This window comes from Schistocerca americana, chromosome 3 (genome assembly GCF_021461395.2).
Source record: "Schistocerca americana isolate TAMUIC-IGC-003095 chromosome 3, iqSchAmer2.1, whole genome shotgun sequence".
Lineage (NCBI taxonomy): Eukaryota > Metazoa > Arthropoda > Insecta > Orthoptera > Acrididae > Schistocerca > Schistocerca americana.
In genome coordinates, this window is record NC_060121.1 from 885,925,957 (window position 1) to 885,946,597 (window position 20,641).

At 36.9% G+C, this 20,641-nt stretch overlaps 1 protein-coding gene across 1 annotated transcript in view; it reads right to left on the reverse strand.

Moving 5' to 3' along the window:
• Positions 1-19,312, reverse strand: part of LOC124605101 (splicing factor 3B subunit 1) — a 64,442-nt gene extending 45,130 nt beyond the window's left edge. Inside the window, exons 1-4 of the mRNA XM_047136550.1 lie at positions 19,165-19,312; positions 18,521-18,699; positions 18,302-18,388; positions 13,917-14,043 (exon numbers count right to left, since the gene is read on the reverse strand). Of these exons, the coding sequence (XP_046992506.1) occupies positions 13,917-14,043; positions 18,302-18,388; positions 18,521-18,699; positions 19,165-19,192 (421 nt within the window). The 5' untranslated portion in view covers positions 19,193-19,312. The remainder of the gene's footprint in view (positions 1-13,916; positions 14,044-18,301; positions 18,389-18,520; positions 18,700-19,164) is intronic.
• Positions 19,313-20,641: the final 1,329 nt, after the last annotated feature.

A 20,641-nucleotide genomic window follows, 5' to 3' on the forward strand; every position in this document is an offset into this window, starting at 1 on the left:
ACTGAATGTGATACAATCGATACATACATTCACAATTAATATGCCATCCCTGTATCTTCTGTACCGTATACATCTAATATGAAAAAGCCTTTTAAGGAAACAAATATTTCACTTACATGCAGAAGCACTAATTAGATCTTTGAAAGTGTTGTCAGAAATAATGAAATGTAAGATTTGTGAATGTTTTGTTACAATATAGACCAGTCCTCGAAATTTCCAGTTTGGCGATGATGTTCCTTGACTGCGCTGAAGGATTTCCTCAAAGGGAAAGAAAATTGAAGATCATTAGTAAAGGCTAACTTGCAAACCAACCCACCCCACATACTAAATGAACCCTCCCCAGCCATGACAGAACAAAAGCCTACTTATCTTTTAAACTTTTAAATTACAATTTAATAAAGAAAGCTAAATGGAAACCAACCACACTACATACGCACATACATGCTACATGTATGTAAACCCAGTAAGACTACTACTGCCTGCCTAGCTCAAAATGCCTAAATCACACATACATACATCCATTCACTCGTAATAAATCGTGTTTGTGCAAGTTTTGACACTGGAATGTGGTGAGCATTCTTTTTTTCCTGTTGTGACAAATACGCTCATACAACTGATCATACAGTTCAGAGTGCTACGATGAGAAAAAAAAAAGAAAAAAAAAGGTTAATTCATTACAATTTTGGCACAGAAATCAAATGAGGTGTGCTGTAAGATATTACACTTGTCTTCAGAAAGCAAATGTGGTGTGAATTTTCTTCAAAAGTAAGTTATGATACAAAATAGTAACAGAAAAAAATCTTCTGGTTTCTAAATCTTAGGTGTCTCCTAGTAAAGATTCAGGTGCAGCAGAGAAAGGAAGTTTGCTAAAGTTGAACAAAATCCATACAAATATGAGATGAAACTACGAGGTGAGACTTTTTTTATTAGTTGGCTATAATAGAAAATCAAATATTAAAGAATTATTTGTATATGAACAAATGGGGTGCCGCTGTAATTAAAGAGAAACAAACGCAACAGAATCGTGCATCTCCTGAAAGAGATAGAATTATACACATAGTGTCAGACACAAAACTAAAACTGAGTAGAAAATAGATAAAGGAAGTAAGTGTTTAAAAATTGGAAAGAAGAGCATCATAATGTCTCCCCACAAAATCTCCAACTACTACACTAATGTCAAGGAAAACAATCTTCCAATTTCTGGATTCCAGCCTGACTTCAGTTTGGGTTCCGAGTATGGGATGAAAACAGCATGCATTTTGTTACAAACAATTGATGAGTATGTGTCACGTTTCTACTTGCATTATTTATGAATGTCATGCAATTAACATACCCCTTTAAAATAACTGTCAGGAATAACAGTAATTGCAAAGTATAGACAACAATGAATATAATACTGCAACAATGACCGAGTTGTAAGGAACAAGTTTACAGGATATAACAGTAGAAATTCTTAAGTGTCTCTCAAGAAGGCCCGTTATACAAATTGTGAATATTGCTCTTAAGGGCTGCACTATGCATAAATCTGTAGGTAACAACACTATTTAAAGACAAATAACAACCAAAGAACAGTGAACTCAAGGGACAAAAATGGGAAAAGTGCGCACAAGCAAGAACCAAGTGGACAACGAGGTCAGGTCTTTATGACCCTGTGACAGTATTATGCCGAACTTGGTGTAAAAAGAATAAAACCACATCCCAGTTTCTTCAAAACTATTAGTGAGTAGTTCAGTAGCCAGAGAAGTCTGCAATACAGTAAAGATACATGTAACACGAAAGAAGAAAATGCAGTGCGACTGCTTAAGATCTGCACTCTGGAATTAACTTATGTTACCAATTGTGCTCATTACCACACTTTTCATTCACCTGTTAAATGTAGGAGAACTATTTCTATTTCAACAAACTCTACAATAAATATTCTCTGAACAATCTTTTGGTGAGTGATATTATGAGCTATCCAAATATTATTGATATGAAAGAAACTTGTCCCTGAAATTTTGTAAACAAAACAACTTCATTTATGAAGTAATTGGCATTTCAACCTGATCTGAGAAATCAGAAGTTTTCTATCTCTGATGACACTACTCTCTTTCAGTATGATCACACTGTTCTTGTCCTGCACAACATATCTTCAATATGAGCCATAAATTCCATAAGTTAGGGATCCTACACTAATGATTAACATTTCATAATATATTTTACAAGCAAACCAATGTGAGGAAACTGTGCACTGGACCTTTTTAAACAAAGTAAGTGGTGTTGTTGCTGCTGCTGCTGACGATTTCAATCAATCCTTGAGGTGTACACAACCAGTCATTCATGAACAGAAAAGGTGACGTTCAAACTTTGATCCAGCACACAGTTAATTTGTCACAAAGGTTCATTCAGACAACATACTTTAATGTAAGACATCTAATGCAATACCGAGAGACAAAGTTGCCGTGTGTTTGTATAAGTTTGTGATATGATGAAATTGTCCTATTCGCCCAAGACTTTCTCCTTGAGCATCCCTTAACGTTTGGAACACAGTGAACTGACATCATCATCATACGTCATTATGCCATTCTACACTGATGAGCTGCTCATACAAACATGAACTTAGCTGTAAGTTTTTGAAAACAGCCACAAGTCCTGCTTTGTATTTTTTATTAATGGTTTTGCCCTTCAAATGAAAAAGATCATCATAAGGATATACACTGTAAAAGACACAAATTGAGATAATATGGAAAATTTACATTGATTTTACTAAACTACATACTCTATGGTGACTTACAGTTAAAGCTGGCTTTACAGCTCTAAAGATTAAGCTGACTGTACTGTAGTATATAAACTTACATTTAAAGTACAGTAATAAACTATAATGCTGACAGTGCCAAAGATGAAATTGACTGTACAACTGTAGTTGTAACTTCCATGGTAGAGTGTACATAAAGATAAGTTACAATTATATTTTATAATCTCTTTTTAAAGGCGTGTGTATAGACATCTCATATCTGTACATGTCTGCTCATCTTTCAAAAAATACGAGTACGTTAAAAAATTTAAATATCTTTTAAAATACATTATAAAAATTCATATTTGATACATCTATACAAAAATGCAACCAAAACTACTGTTTTTTAAAATATTTCTGTTAGGATAATATGGCAGGTACTATATTTTGGTTGCTTATCAACACCTCTTCGTCAAATGACTGGTATAACACATGCAAATTAAATTTGTTTTGTTCGTTTAGTAAATTTTGCAGTTTCTCTTCTTTTCTACAAACATTTTCAATTCTTTCAAAACATTTAACAGAGGGCCTTTATCTGCGGAGTGTATGATTTTTATACTATCTTGAATCTCACGTAATGTATGTATGTTGTATGATTTGAATTTAAACTGTAATGTTCTTTATAATGTGTTTTAGACACTCTTCCAGTTTGGCCAATGTATGAGCTCTGACAATTTTGGCAATTCATTTTATACTCTCCTGGCTTACTGTATTTATTCTTTTGTACATTCTCTTCGTGTAATTTTTTTTTACTGCATGTCTAAGGGCACTGCTAATCAGAAATGCTACTTTCACTTTCTGTCTTGGGCAACATCTTGTAGTACAATCTGTTATGCTCTCTATAGTGAACTAAATTACATATGCGATACAAAGCTTAAAAGTATGTAAAAATCTGACAAAACTTTCACCATTAAAAATTGCATCCAGTCTGCTAACAATGCAGTAAATAAGAATAAATAGGAATCCAGAACATGTGATTTTCACCTCTTCGTATGTTATTAGTATGTTTATGAACATACCAATTGATGAAACATTAGAAATAATTAATCATAATTTATTACAGCATAAAACTATAGCAGTAGGTGAGATTGTAGAGCTGTTATACCTTTTGCATGTTAGCGTTGATGTCAGGTAATTTACCTTTCATGGAAAAATTTATTGCATGGGAGATGGTCTAGCAATGGGTAATAGTTTATCCAGCATTTTACCATAAATTTTTCTTAATGGCTCCCCCCCCCCCCCCTTAGTATTATAAATGTACAGTTCGTGAGATACAAGATAGTATGAAAATTATCCATTCTGCAGATAAAGGCCCACTGTTAAATGTTCTGGAAGAATTTGGATTTTTTGTAAAAAAGAAGAAAACCTAAAGAATTTATTAAATGAAGAAAAACGAATTTGATTCACATGGGTTCTACCAGTTATGTAATGAAGTGCTGTAGATAAGCAATCAAACTAAAATATCGGTCACATTATCCTAACAAAAATATTTTTAAAAAGTGTTTTTGTATAGATATGTTAAATATGTATTTTTATAATGTACTTTGAATTATTTTAAGTTTTACAGATGAACTCCTATTTTTTGAAAGATAAGCAGATAAGTACAGATATGAGATGTCCATACACACGTCCATAAAAAGAGGTGATAAAATGTAAATTTCATTCTCTGTAGTTGTAAATTATCTTTGGATACAAAATACCATGGATGTTACAAGTACTGTTGTAGAGTCAATTTCATCTTGGCAATATCAATGTCATCATTTACTTCTGTGTAAATGTATTTTAAGTAAGTTTAAGTGCTTTAGTACAACCAGTTCAATCTTTAGAGCCATTAGTTAACTTTAAACTGAAGTCACAATACTGGAACCACACTATGTACAAACGACATTCAAAAAGTTTTGAACAGTCTTCTCTAATTTTTTTTATTTTTTGCAGGAGGACAATGAAATTTTTTGTGAACATACTTGGAACATTTAGTTATAAGATGGTATATAAAATTATTTTCTTTTATTTAGAAGTGAGCCATAATGGACCTTTAAGTAGACATCATGTTGTGACAATGGTAGGTGATGGAGTTCCTCTTCAAGACCAGCGATGACTCTGCTACATCGATTCACAGGAAGTTGCTCCCTGTTTATGGAGAGGACACAGTGGATCACAGCAGTATCCAGCGGTGGTCGAAGAGGATTAAAGAAGGTAATTTCTCTCTGGACAATCCACGACGCGGTAGATCATTGACGGCAGCGAGTGATGTGAATAAGAAGACCATTGATCAAATCATCCAAAATGACAGATGTGTGACGACACGACAGCTTGCTGAAATGACTCTTTTGTCATTGGGTAGTGTGGTATCACTGGTATAGTCACTAGAGTACAGAAGAATCTGTGCATGTTGGGTGCCTAGATTAATAACAAGAGAAATGAAAATGATTATGAAGAATGTGTGCGAGGGTCTCATGAAGACCTTTACTGAAGAGTGGAAACAGTGTTTTGATAGCATCATTATCCAGGATGAAATATGGTTGTTTTTGTCTGAACCTGAGAGCAAAACCCAATCCATGGAGTGGCGTCATCCAGGCCCTCGGAAGAAGAAACAAAGACTTTCACGAACAGCAGGCCGAAATGTGATGGCCTCCTCCTCCTGGGATCAGTGTGGTGTCATTTTCATTGACCTTCTGGAACCTGGCTCCATAATTAACCGGGACCATTAGTGTTTGTCATTGGACAAGCTGCAACATGCCATCACGACTCACAGACCACAGCTTCAGGGTCAGCTCTCATCAGATTACACCATGACAATGCCAAATCCCATACAGTCTATATGACGCAGGAGAAAAATCAGGAAAATGGGTTGGAAAATTGTCCCTCACCCTCCCTACAGTCCGGATTTGGCTCCGTCTGATTTTTACCTCTTTGGTCATCTGAAGGCCCACCTGCGCAGTAAAACATTTGATAGTGAGAAAGTCCTTATTTCCTGCGTCAAGCAATGGTGTAACAGTCAATTCCCAGAATTTTACCAAAGTGCATTTACATCATGCAAAGAATGTTGGGCCAGACGTGTCACAGCAGATGGAGGCTACATTGAGTAGGCTCAATGTATAGCTAAATGTTTCAAGTATGTTGACAAAAAGTTTCATTCTTCTTCTGAATAGAATTTAAAAAATTAGAGAAGATTGTGCAAAACTTTTTGAACGCCTTTTGTACTTCACGTCATGTCAATGTAAATTTTCCATATTAGCTCAATTTATATCTTTTACAGTGTGTATCCTGATGCCCTTTCACATTTGATGGCCAAAATTGGTCAACAAAAAGATACAAAGCAAGACCTGTGGTTGTATTCAAAAACTTTTTTTTAACTCTTGCGTCCTTGCTCTAACTTATAAAATTTTTAATGTCTTAAATGTGTTGTTCCTTGAGTGGATAATAAGTGCAAGACTTAACTGTGAAGACTTTAAGGAAAATCTGCTTCAAACAGTGATTAGCGAGAAAAGTTACTCCAAATCCTTAGGCACTCAATTATAATATAGCTTTGCTATTATAACAAAATTACAGAACTCCAAAATAAATTTTCTTTCATGTGTTTTTCCAGCAAATTTTCATGCTTCTCATACATAATTTTATATACATTATGAGAATGTACAGTTATTCCAATTACTTGTAGGAGCAGAAATAATCGCACATAAGTCATTTGTCCATGGTACGTGACAAAGCATTTATCCATGTGAAGATTAACCTTTCATCTACTGCATTCAAAATAAGATACTCCATTTTAGGCTTGGTCATAACAGGCTTCACATGAACATGGTGAAACTTGGTGTAGTTGTGAATTAGTTGGCCTTATCTCAATTTATTATGTTGTGTACCTGGGGAAACAATAGAAAATATCAGGAGATGAATCTGAATCATTTGAAAGATAATGTTTCCACAAAAGAGCTATTTTCCTCTCCAGCCGATTATTTTATCAAGTTTTTTTAGCGACAAGACGATGCACGTAGAAAAAAGTGCATCCATATCTTATCAACTATTCCTGGAAGCCTTAATTCTGTATAATCTGAATCAGCAGAATCCTAAGCTAATATTTTTGATGAATGAGAATTCACTCTCTTGGGAATGGAACTAAAGAAAAAAAGTAATGCTGTGAGACAATGATTAGTTCGTGCTTTGCAGTCACACTAGCACAAGTTTGCTGGGTACCACATCAAAATTCCTTATAGTCAAAGATGTTACTTGTTTAAAATTCTGAATTAACACTCGCTTCACTCAACACATGAATCATCACAATCATTTTGTTAAACTACCACTACCTAGGTTATGTTCAACACTGTAGGTACCACTTCGTGAACTTACATCCAAAGACACCTGCAGACGCAATAAGTCTACATTCTTGGAGATTGTCTCGAAATCAACGAGGTACAAAATACCATATTATATCTTTTACATGCTACGATGGCTACACCCCTCACTAAACAGAAACAAATGCATTTCAGTGACTGCATGATCAGCATAGATAAATCGGTTAAGTGTTTCAATATGTAAGTGCCATTCTTACTTGTGTGTTACTTCACCATGAAGCTCTGCACGACACAGCTATGTTCTGTGGGAGAAAGAGAGAAGTGAGGCAGGAATGACAATGAGGTCATTAAAGACAGAGCACAAACTTGGATAGGGAAGGCTGATAAAGACACCATTACAATAATGCCTTAAGTGATTTATGGAAACCAAGGAGAACCGAAAGATGGATTGCACGAAGTAGATCTGAAGCACTGTCCTCCTGAATGAGAGTCTTGTGTCTTAACCACAGCATCACCTCTCTAGATAGCTTCCACAGTCAGCAGGCTCAAAACAAGATGCAAAGAAACAGTGGATGTAATCTATAATTCATTAAAAGGGAACACTCTTAAACAGATGATAAAAATATACAAAGAGACAGAGAAGTTGGCCAGTAATTACCTACACTCACCATCAGTGCAGAGAACAGTCACACAAAACAATGATGAAAATAAATAAAATAAAAAACCATCATCGGGAGGAGAGAGGGAGGAACAGAATTAAAAGTGGATGGAGTAAAGGGTGTCAAAGATTGTGCATCGTAAATACTGCGTCAATTTCAAAGCAAAAAGGAGAGAGTGAGACGTAAACAGGTCTATGCGAGATGAGAAAGATGAATAACAACAATGAAAAAGAGGAAAATTATGAAATAAAAAATGAAAGAAGATGAAAACTGACAGGATGAGTAAAGGACCAAAGAGAAGACAGAGGTTCACGTAGCTCAAGTCCTATGTGATGGTGCGGGATGAAAGGACGTGCTGGAGTGCAAGTTCCTATCTGCGCAGTTCTGAGTCAGAGGTGGGAGGATCCAAACAGCTTGTGTGGTGTAGCAGGTGCCTGCGTTCCAGAGTTATGCTGGAAGGTATCCCCCATCACTGGGTCTTGGGCAACCCCAGGCGGACAGTTTATTTGTGCCCATTCACGAGCTCAGCAAGTTTGGTGGTTGTCATACCAAAGTAGAAGACTGTGCAGTGAACAAATGTCAGGTGTAGATGACATGCTATTTTGCGTGTGCCCTACCTTGAACTATACAAGTTTTGCTAATGAACATGGCTGGAGTATGTAGTTGCAGGATGCATAGGGCATGTTTTGTAGTGGGGTCAGTTACAGGGTAGGGAAGGACGCAGTGGAGGTGTCAACCTTTCTGAGTGCCACATGAAAGAAGTGCCCCTGAAGATCCACCAGCTACATGCCCTGGCTTGGTGTAGGTTTACTGACAATATCTTAGGGGTCTGGACTCGTGGTGAAAATAAACTCTGTAACTTCCTTCAAAGTCTCAACTCTAATAACCTGAATTTTACCTGGTCCTTCTCCAGAACCTATGTTGCCTTTCTGGCAGCTGAGGCTCACATCCAAACTTTTTCCCATAACAAACCCACAAACAAAAGTACTTCCACTCTCAGAGCTCCCATTGCTTCCACATCAAATGCTCCATTCCCTGCAGCCTAGGTATCTGTGGTAAACTTTTCTGCCCTAATGACAAATCCTTCAACAACTACACCAGGATGTATAGGAAGACAAGAAAAAAATTTCCCAGATCTCCCCATTAAAAACACACTTTTTACCAGATGAAAATGCACTATATCCAAGGTAGGATTACATTTTTTCCGTGTTAAGTGATAACATACATACCCTCGGAGCTGTACAACTTATCAATCCTTTGAATAGTAAAGGTTTTATGCACCAGCATAGAACTTCCAAGCACTTTAGGAATCAAAACCTAGTAAAAAACAAACGTGTTTTGGAGAAATATTTGATGCATGTCAACACGTAAACTGCATATTTTCATATCACAAAAGCATAAATTCAATTTCCATCAAATACAGCATAGTAGCTTCCAAAACACTGAAATAAAGATTATGCTGTGTGATGCGCTTTTGTCGGGCAATCAGAGCTTGTCACGTGATCTCACCAGCCAACGACAGCTAATATTCTGAGCATAGGACACATTATGTAGTCAGTCAATAACATCACTGTTTAGTTATGGGAACACAACGATAGGAAAAATTAATGGTTTAAATTAATATACATGCAGTACAGGTACGAGAAAAGATAAGCTTTCACATATAATATTGGGCGCCGAATATTTTTTATTGTTTTTTTCTGAAGGTGTGGTTACGCCGGATCGTAAGAGGACAGCTTAAATTGCAGCAGCTTAATATTTCTGAAAAGAAAAATTATAAATTTCACTGCTGTGTGCTGAATACCTCATGCGTTACCTGGCTGATTACACTTGCACTTCGACTTTTCCATAAAAAAGCCAATTATGTGTGAAACTGCTCAAGAACTCACTTCATACACTTTTTTTGAAAGAATTTTTAATTACACTTCTTACCATCATTATTGCATCAGTTTTAATCTACGAAAGAACTGAAATAAATATGAGAAACTAACCTTGATACTTGTTATTTTCCGACATGTGTTATCTTTACCGTTAAGATATATCAAACACAAATGTGCCGGTAAAATTTTAAATAATGGCATTAATGGCTGGTCTTGTGGACCCGAAATTTTTCTAAGTGATTAGTTCTCAAAGTTTAAGTTTTGAATGAGGGTCAAATGCTCAGTGATTTAAGAAATTCATCACTCATTCTCACACTTAACACAATTCATTTCGTGTAAAAAGGAAATTTACTTTGAAAGTAGTGCTTCTCAAACCACCAACCACAATATTTTCCCGCAAAATGCTACCAGTTGTGATGTCAGCTCATTGAAAGCAGTTCGTTGTTACACAGTACTACATAGTCTTCATCCTAACCTTTCTGCCTCTAAGCCGCAAAGGAGCACCCCCTTTGACAACCACCCATCCTGACCTTAAATGCCTTAACAAATTATTCTGCCTGGATTAGGACTTTCTCAAATCGAGCCCTGAAATGAGATCATCCCTCCACTATATCATCCTCATGCCATCCACAGCAGCCTTTCGTCAGCGTCCTAATCTCCACTATATACTTGTCCAGCATTATGACATTCCCAGATCATCTGTGCATAAGGTTTTACATCTGTAACTGACACCACTGAAAATCATGCTTCATGCACTCTCCACAACTACATACTCCAACACCACCACTGGATAAAACATGTACTACTTAGGGCACAGCCAACATGTGAAACAACATACGTAATCTATCAGCTGACGTATTCTCTCCACAGTCTTTTACATTGGTATGACATCCACTAAACTGACTGAAAGCACGAACGTGCACAGATGAACCGTGCGTTGGGGGATGCCCAATACCCTGTGGTGGAGCATGCCCTCCTGCATTAACTCAACAGACCCCTGTGCCTGCTACACCACACAAACCATTGGTTTGCTCTCACCCAACATCAGATCCTCAGAACTGCAGAGATGGGAACCTGCACTCCAACACATCCTTTCATCCCACCATCACCCTGGACTCAACTTATGCGAACCTCTACTCCTGTCTCCTCTTTGTTTCTTTACTCATTTATTTTTCATTTCTAATTTTTTCACTTTTCATGTTTTTTTTAAATTTTTACTTTGTTATCTTTCTCTCTGTAGTATTATTTTTCTTATTCAACTCACATATACCTCTTCACTTCTCAAACTATCCTCTTTGCTTTGAAGCCGACACAGTACTTATGATGTGCAATCTTTGACTTCCCTTTCACATCATTTACTCCATTTTTGCTTACCTTCTCCTTGTTACCCCATAATCTAAATTGTGAGTGACCTACATCCACCTTTCCTTCTTCCCTTTTTTCCACCTCCTCCTCCTCTGACGAAGGGGCAAAATCTCGAAAGCTAGATTTTCCCCATTTATGTTTGTCAGTTTTTGTGTGACTGTCAGCTGCACTGAGCTAAGGTAAGTACTGGCCTGTCTTTGTATATTACTCACAGTGGGTGTAATGTCGAGTTCAAAACAGGTGGAAAAGCCTAACACTAAAAACAGATGATGATAATGACAAACTGTACAAAAGAAGAAAAACTTTAAGTGTAACAATGGCTAAGGGCTATGTCCAGGAGGGAAAAATACTTACGTCAAAGACCACTAATCTTGCACAAACAAAAACAGTGAATGCTTCATAATGAAATTATGAAAAAAAAAAAATTATTTACCTGAACTTTTACTCAGTCAGTAGATGACTGTTACGAATTAATTGAGGTCACATTAAAAGCTGACATGGACACAAAATGCTCCAAATACTGCACAACTGCCATGGCCATACTGTATTTCACCCGGTTTTGTGTACTGCCTTCTAGATTCAATGCAGACCACAAGATAATACAGTACAGCATAAAACTACAGGCTGGTGTACAAAACAGGGGCTCAAAACTCTCACCTAAGTGTATCATACCTGTGAAAGTTCAATGTGTATCAATCAGATCACTGTTGGCAACAACTGTTGTCCTCATTTCACAAGGGACTAAGGAGACATTAGAATTAACTCTGTGCAACTTTTGCAACTTTATACAGCTTTAAAATCAGTAACTGCTCAGTGTCAGCTTATCTCCCCTTGTCTGCCATGCAGGGGTGATGGAAATTCCTGTCATCCTTATGATTTGAACCAACTACATATACTCTAAAATTCACCATGGGAGATCATGTCAGTGAACGAAGCCTCAAAGATGGTGAGTTTAATGAAAACAACAGATTTGACATAATTCAGAGGGAACAGAAATGACTAATTTCAAAAGTTCTTCCTCTTTTTTAATCAATGAGCTACTGAAGAATTTTTATATTTCTTACTCAACAGCTCTAATAATTTTTTTTTTAGCCCTTATAAACTGCCAATGTAAATTTAGATAATGGTCTATCAACTTTCTATAAAAGACTGCCGAACAGTAAACAACACTCTAACGCAAAATGTTATATCCAATTCTCTCATCAACATCCAAGGTATGTTGGAATCAACTCCCATAACAAACTTATTAACTATCTTTTATCTGCCCCCCCCCCCCCCCCCCATAGAACACTGATCATTTCTTTATCTGCCAACTCATTTTGGGTCATTCAGAGCCTTAAATTAAGGCTATGTTCATCAACTTTTTCCACTATTTGAATACTTATTTTCTACAAAACTTAAAACATAGCTCTGCAACTGCCTCTTGTTTGAACTTTCCAGTCTCAGAGGATTTTGTGCTGCAAACTAATAGTTTTCTTTATAACAGCTGCCACTGTTTGCCAAATCCTGACCCCCCCCCCCCCCCCCAAAGAAGTACTCAAGAGTAAACTATATTTTACAACAGTACCAATTACTTTATCTAGATTATACACAGATATTTTAGTCCTGCTCATTTCTTTGGCCATATACTGCAGAACCTTCTCACCCTCATAGTTCCCATTCCTGAGACCTAACTTGTGCATTTTCTTAACAACATGCTGCTGTCAAGAAATGTTTACAACTGTTCTATTATACATATCTCTAGAGCTTCAAGCTGTCGCTCTCTCTCTCTCTCTCTCTCTCTCTCTCTTTTTTAAATCAGTACTTCCAATATAATTTTATTCAACTTTTCACAACACATTAAATACTAATGCTGATGCAGTATATGTTCTCTTCACAACAAATTTTCACAAATGTAAATAAATAACCATCTCTAATTCTGTACTCTTTCTGACTCAAATTCTGGCCATGTCATTTCCATACTGATTAGATGATTTCATAGACAGAATAAGAGGCACATTTCAAATTTACTTCAAATACACAGTGATAAAATTTTCCACTTGGGTAAAAGGCACCGTTTGATGAGGTGACATACTGCATTTCGAAACACTACTTCTTCACATTGTCATTCCAGTTTAGTAAGAACACTTCATTTAATAGTGATTCATCTTACTTGATGAGACATCTAGAATCTTTATGAGATTCCTTCAGTAAACCCTCACACTTTGTTCTATGCACTTAAATCTTCAGCTTCCTCACTGGACCATGTCATCATACCTATGGGTTTCATCTCTATTGCATACATTTACTTCATTTGCAGACTTCATGAATGGGTTTACTGAAATCACTCTTTCTATTATCTCTCTCTTACATTAATTGCAGACCAGCATAAAATCCCTTCCCATTCAACCTTTAATATTCCATAGTTTTTACATTTTATCTTTCTGCAGAATGTTTGGTTCACCCTTTTATGACTCCAATATATTTTAATGTTGGACTTACATGACCCCGTTCGCACTAAGTCACATGCTAAAAATGAGCCATCATGCATTTGAGCATTGGTATTTACATATTTTTTTAATGCTTCTTTCAACACCACCTTCTAACGTTGACGACTAATTTTGGAATTTTACAATATTACAGCACCATCTAAATGCAGACAGCATTTTCGGATTTCTATTGCAAACTCAAGACGTCGTTACAGTTCGATAACACACCTTACGAGATTATTAATTATTTCACAAGCTACTTATTTAATATTTAATTGAAGCTACCAACTCTTACAATGCCATAAAGTATAAATGAAACACACTTCAAAGCAACAACAATCTTTCATGTCAGCCACTTTACAGAATGTTTCTCATTTGATTTCTTAAGTGCCTCTCACCACATTCCAACATAAACATAATTCAGATTGTGCATGGAAATTAAATGTAGCAATAACTGAAGAGTATACTACAGTACAAACCTTCTGCGAAGGGGTCAGCCCGCTCAGGGGAAATTATCATGTGACGCCTCCGCTGTCGATACTCATCCTCCTTTTCTGCAACCGTTGGACGGCGGCGCTCAGCAAATGGGTCATAGTCCTTTTCACTCTGTAAAAAAAATGCAACAGAAATAATTTAGAATGACATGCTATCCTTTATCCCTACATCAGAGTATAGAGTATGGACTGATTTATGAGATTGATATACTTGTTGATACTTTTGTCTTGAATATGTTTCCAAATACAGTGAGTGATTGCTTTGCTGCACTGATCTCTGCTTTTCTTCTGATTTACAAATCAAGGAAAACAAGTGACTATCATGAGGAGATGAATAATAGTTTTCTGAAGTGGTTCATGGGGCAACTATTAGAAAACTCTAATCAGCTGTCACTGTACTGGATAATGCTACATACCACTCATGTATGTATTAAATAGAAAGCTCCAACAATGGAAATGAGAAAAGTGAACTGTTTGAATGCTTAAAACATAACACTGTTATGTGCAAGCTGATGTCTAAGGCAAGGCTTGAACTCTTGAAACTAAATATGCCACAGTTAAACAGAAAGTTGTTAATGAGATGTCCAACGAACATAGTCACAAGATTCTTAGGCACCCGCCATACCACTACCACTCACAGTAGCAGAAATTCAGAGGAACCATTGACACAAACAAACCAAAAGATGTGGAGTAAAGCTATACGCCACACAAAAGCAGCTTTTAAAGCAGCCTGGAAAAAAAAAGAGGACTGAATATAGGGGTCGACAGAAGGGTCCGATCCCACGCGTCGGCTTTGACCCGTGACTTAAGGGTGTTGTCGTACATGACGTCATGACTGCGTGGAGTTCGGTTTGTGAGTGTGGTATGTTTGTAGATGTCGTTATGTTGTGGTTTGTTGTGCTCTCTGGTGGTATGTTGAGGGTTTTCGTTTGTGTGGTGTAATGGGCTCAGTTTGCTTTTGCTCATTATCCAGAATTGTTCGAGTGTCGGCTGTGTTTGTAGTGGAATTCGTTTCAGTGAGTTAACAATTTTGTGTTAAGGTTAATTTAGTGTTGTTCGCTGTACATTGTGTGGTAATTTTAGTAAAATTAATCGGTTGTTGTTTTGGTTCAGGAATGGATATGACGGATAAAATTAACACTGGGCTGGTCAAGGGAAGTCTTCGACCCCAATGTGTGGCTGTGTATGTTGATATTGGTATCTGGAGATGTTTTTGAGCTATATAGGCCAAGGGAAGTGTTTGATCCTAATTTATGGGATCGGGAGCTGCTGTTGAGCTATATAGGTCAAGGGAAGTGTCTGATTCCAGATGATATTGTGTTTAGTGGTATTTGGGGAGTTTTGTGATGTCGGTTTTCTCGTCATCTTGTGTGGTTTTGTATGGGGGTGGGTGTCTAAATTTGTTTATATTTAGTTTGTCCCCACCCAAAAACACCCCATTTCCCGCGCTTGTCCCGTTAGTGTCACTAGGCTTTTTGTGGAAAGTGTGTGTGTTTGTTTTTCGATGTATTTTGTCCTCATAATGTGTACGTACTGACTTTATATGCGCCATATTGGAATTGTAGTTTATGGTCGTTTCCGCCATATTTGTGACATCATGGGTCAAAGCAGACAGGCTGGATCAGACGCTTCCGTATTTCCGAATATAGAAGGTAGTATTGCAAATATAATTATATTCTTGGGTATTTCAAGTGATTCTTCCACGGAGCACAGATGTTGAGGAAGGAAGTGATTCTGAACTAAGTAGAATTTACCCTCTGTCATAATTTGTCTTCTTCGCTGTTTGTAGACTTGGTTTGTATTTAATATTTTGAGTGAAATGTCTGAAGACATCAGAAAAAGAGTGAATATGAGTCTAATGTTGAGCGCTGCATATCTTAGAAACCAAGACACTGTTGTTTCATCAGTGCTATAATGGCTTTCTTCCTTCCCATTATAGTTCCACAAGTCTGAGTACTGTGGCACTTGAATCACTTCCAACTTACATATAACTGGTAGGGTGAAATGACCAGTTGTCAGGTTCAGACGACCTCTAATGAAGCTGTCTTTTGTGATACTGAGGAGAGTGCAAGACGAAAATTAAATGATGTAGTATATACAATTGCAAATGTGCTCCATTAGAGAAAGTCTACTGCCTGGAAAAAGTTCAATGCTGTTGTCCACCCTCCAGATGAAAAACATACAAAGCTCCTCCAATGAAAACAAAATGATTATATTCTTGTTTATTCCACCTCCCCCCCCCCCCCCCATGAGAGAACATATGTGCTCAGTCAAATGAAAGCAGAAGTACACAGCAACATTGTTGTTATATCTATGTGACCAAGAAGAGCACTATTTATGTAGAAGTCACGGCAACTTGTGTTTATGGGCAAACAGCAGGCTTGTAGCTATGAACTTTGATACTTGTGCTTTCTTTGCTGGTGGAGTTCATCATATACCTGACAAAACTCAAGTGACAGGATTATAGTTATAACTGGACACTGCCAGAGACTCAAGTCAGGTTTCCGAGAAAACAGTGATGATGTCATAGGCTCTGCTGCCTAGTTTAAAGCAGTTATACGGAACACATTTCTGATCTCTAACATCTGTAATAAATATCATCCCACTGTTAAGGAATACCGCTTTGCCCAAGTGCGGAAAACTGCATGCACGTTAAAGTGATCAGTAAATACTTAGAGCAGTTTATGCTTATATTACTTTCATGTTATCGTATTTACAAGAAGGGTTTAGACCATTTGAGCACCCTGTTTGCATTGAATAAGCCAATTAAACATGACTTACACTGATTGTTGTAAAAGACAATGCAAGTCCTGTTGCTTTTGTTGAGACACAAACATAATATGAAAACAGTATCATTTTCTACACAGGAGTGTGTTCTTTAAGCAACACAGATCGTGTAATGCAAATTCAATACTGCATGTTAATAGGGAGTACAAAAAGGTAGTATGGAAATGCAAAGCTGTTGCATCTCAAGGCACCAGTGAACTGACACCATTGCCCCTACTTTGCTCCACTCTGCTTCGCTATTCTTAGCCCAGAATAGTGTCATTACAAAAGAAGAACGAGTTTCATGTTGTGAACAGATCTGCCTATCACTGTTCAGAAGATTTTGGAAAGGGGGGGGGGAGTGGGGGACAGGAGGGGGGGGGGGGGCGGGGAGGGAGGTGACTGACTATTATATTCCAACCAACATCACTTACAAAAAAATCTCCTTACGATTGAACAGCAGAAACTACACAATTCATATTAAATTCCAGGCATGTCACTGGTTACATGAGGGTAATAATCGAACTACTAAACTCCTACATGTGCTTAATTAGCAATGACAACTGCACGCACTTTGACTGACAGACATGTGGATAAATCAGCACAGCCATCACAATATGTACTCTATTAGCAAAGTCATGTTTATCTGTTGTTAATGAAATAAAATTGTGTACCAGTGGCTCAATGGTTATGTGCCAAATGCCTAGAGTTTGATCCCACATGGTCCTCTCCCCTCCAGCCACATTTTTCCTCTGGCAACATTAATTGGCAAAATGCTGAACTGCATTATGGTTTGCAGTCCAACTTAAACTATTGGTGCATATATATCAGGATGGACATCTGAGGAACGGAAGAGTATATCACCTCCAAAAAATACATCACTGGTCAAACAAACCTTTGTGTTGATGACAACTCTCCCTAAGTGCACATGAAAATGTATAGCACTGCCACTTTCTGTTGACAGATTCTTTGCCACTGAATAACAGCAGCTTTAAAATCATGGAGCTAACAAAACTTTCGTCCACACAGCATTGTGCTCAAGAGCTTAAGTGCCGAGAAGTACATTGTTTCTATTTGTTTACTTTATGGATATTTGACTATTTAGATTTCTCTTGGCTCTGCAGAAGTATGAGAAGTTTCTTCATTTATTTTCCACCATCTTCAAAACACAAAACCTCCAACCTATAAGTACAATTATAATGTTGATGGACAGATGAATCACCAGTGTTGCCAAACATATTTTCCATTCATTTAGAACTACTCTGCAACTTGTTCAAATTAGTGTTACACAACACAGCAAATTTGTGAACCAAGGTCAAAACTGATCTCCAGTGAGCAGCATTTATAGAATCGGCTCTATGAGATTTGCCACAAGTATGGCCAGAAATCTTTGCAAGGAACAAAGTTGGGAACAGTGGAGGACATGTTTGTAAGAAAATCATCTTTCCAGTTGAGGCGTTTATGCGGCTTCCTAAACTGTCACTTCCTAAGCTTACAACTGCACACATTTATTTTCTTCTTTTTTAATACTGTACCATCACTTCTGTTAGCAAAGTACACAATAAAGGTCATTCAAATATGTCCTATTCACAGACTAAACTTACCTGAGCAACATCATTAAGAAGAGCAGCTGGGGCTGTGTAGCCTGCTCTTTTATTTTGGCTGAAGGATACTACGTCATAGTCCTCGTCCTGTAAACATGGATACAAAAAATAAACATTTACATCACAAAAGGTTAACGTTATTAAAAGCAATGCGGTTGTCAACTCAAAATTTATCACCGAACGTAAGAAATAAATATTCCAGGTTTGTATTTCAAATACCTCAACTTCATCATTTGCAGCAATTGATGTGACGTATCCGTCAAATTTACTGCCGCCTCCATCGTATATGTCACGATCATAGTATCCGCTTTCTCCTAATCCAACACGATCCTTTTCATTGACTTCCTCGTTTAAGTCCTTCTTTCTGGCTTGTATGTCGCGAATTTGAGCTTCAATATCTGCAAACGACAAAAGATGTTAAAAACATAGTATCGTCAAGGCTATAAGAAATAACAAGAACGACGGTTATAAGTCGTAGATATGGTAAACATTTTTGAAACTTCCTAGGTCAAACAGAAATTGTGCACTGTTTTGTTTGTATACTGAAGACCATATCAAAGTCTAATCAAAACTTACATTTACGGTAATTTTGTACCGTGAAATGAAAATACCAAACACCGCAAATTAACTCAGGGAGACAAAGTGACAAAAGCTACAACATATATTTATGGGGATCTCATTAACTGTTGCACAATAGATCATTCTATAGCAATATTTACACAAAAGTAAACACAAAGGTCATCTGTTCGAAATTCACAGTTTGGAGAGTGTTGAGTTGTACAAAATTTTAAAATTCAATAAAAGTATAACAAATATTTCAATAAAGTAATTTCACAGGTATAATAAAACTTTAATTTTTTTACCTTCATGAGTTCTTGGTATGGTAGCCATTTTCACGTAACATTGATCATACGCAGTCAGCGATTAATAAACAAACCTCTATACCACAGTCAAAGATATTACAAGTCTAGATTATTTCACGTATTTGCGAAACCGTATCCATGAGACGGTACACAACAATTCTTTGAAGTAGAATAAAATCTGATTTCATTTACTGTTCGTCAAAAAGAAAGAAACACAGTGTTTCAGAATCTACAATGAACTAAAATGTACACGGCATAACGTCCTAAACTGTCTGCCACAATATATGCAGAAAAGTCTGTGCATGCGATCACTGAAAATGTAGTATGCCGACACCACACAAGTTTCCATCTACCGCTGGCCCGCCATCTGTCGGTCTATGAAAGAATTTTTGGCGACAAGCGACTACGCTCTCACAACCTCTAAGTTTATTTCGCAAATGTGTTGCAAAAAAAAAAAAAAAAATGCACACAAAATTCAACAAACAGACATATAGCCCATCTTAAGCTGGGTTTACACTAGCAAGTCGCTTGCAGAAGTTATTGTTGCAAGTTATTGCTAGCTGCTGTTTACACATCAGCGCAAGAATTAAGCAAGATTCTTCCGCAAGTTCTTTGGCAAGAAACTTGCGTCAACAACTTGCTGATACTGTTTACATATGCTTTCAGTACCACTACGAGTGTCAGCCGAGGTGTAAAATGACAAGTAGGCGGGTGAGATATGCTGCAGCTCTTGTAATTGTAATGAAAAACGTGGAAAAGAAAAAGAGGAGTATTTTGGTTATAGAGTAGATAATAAGAAGATCGCAAAGTGGTGCCTGTAATAACCTTTTGCAAGAACTTAGTATCGAGGGCATGGATACTTTTGCAGAATGTCCTCAAAAGATCCTCAGTATTTGTTGATGTTACTAGCGCCCGTCATATCAAAACGAGACATAAACTTCGGTACTGCTATTTTAGCAAAGGAACGTTTGCTAGTCGCTCTATGATTTATAGCTACTGGTGAGCTACGAATAAAATAGGCATTTCATTTATTTATGTGAAACATACAACCAAAAAAGTTTGAATTTTGAAATCTTTTCTTTGTAGGAGACTCATACAAGTCCCTAATGTACTTGTTTCATATTCCCGTCTGCACGATTTCTCTGATCGTACCCGATGTATGTAGAGCCTTTTTTAACATCTTGAAAAGGGAAAATTATTTCAAGGTATGTGAAAACCCAACAATGAAATCAAATTTTTATTGAAATAAACTGCATTTTACAGACTGATATGCTTATAAAAATGTTTTTTTTTCTAATGCTCATAAAATGGAAAGTGAAAAGCTAAGTAAATAGAACACTTCATAATTACACATCATCTTTTTCTAGACTCTTAAAACAACAAGTGAGTGGATGCAGGTGGTAAAGGGGTTGTGTCTTCAAGTTATGCTACTTCCTATGTACTTCTTTTATAGATGTGTCGAATATCGACGAGATTT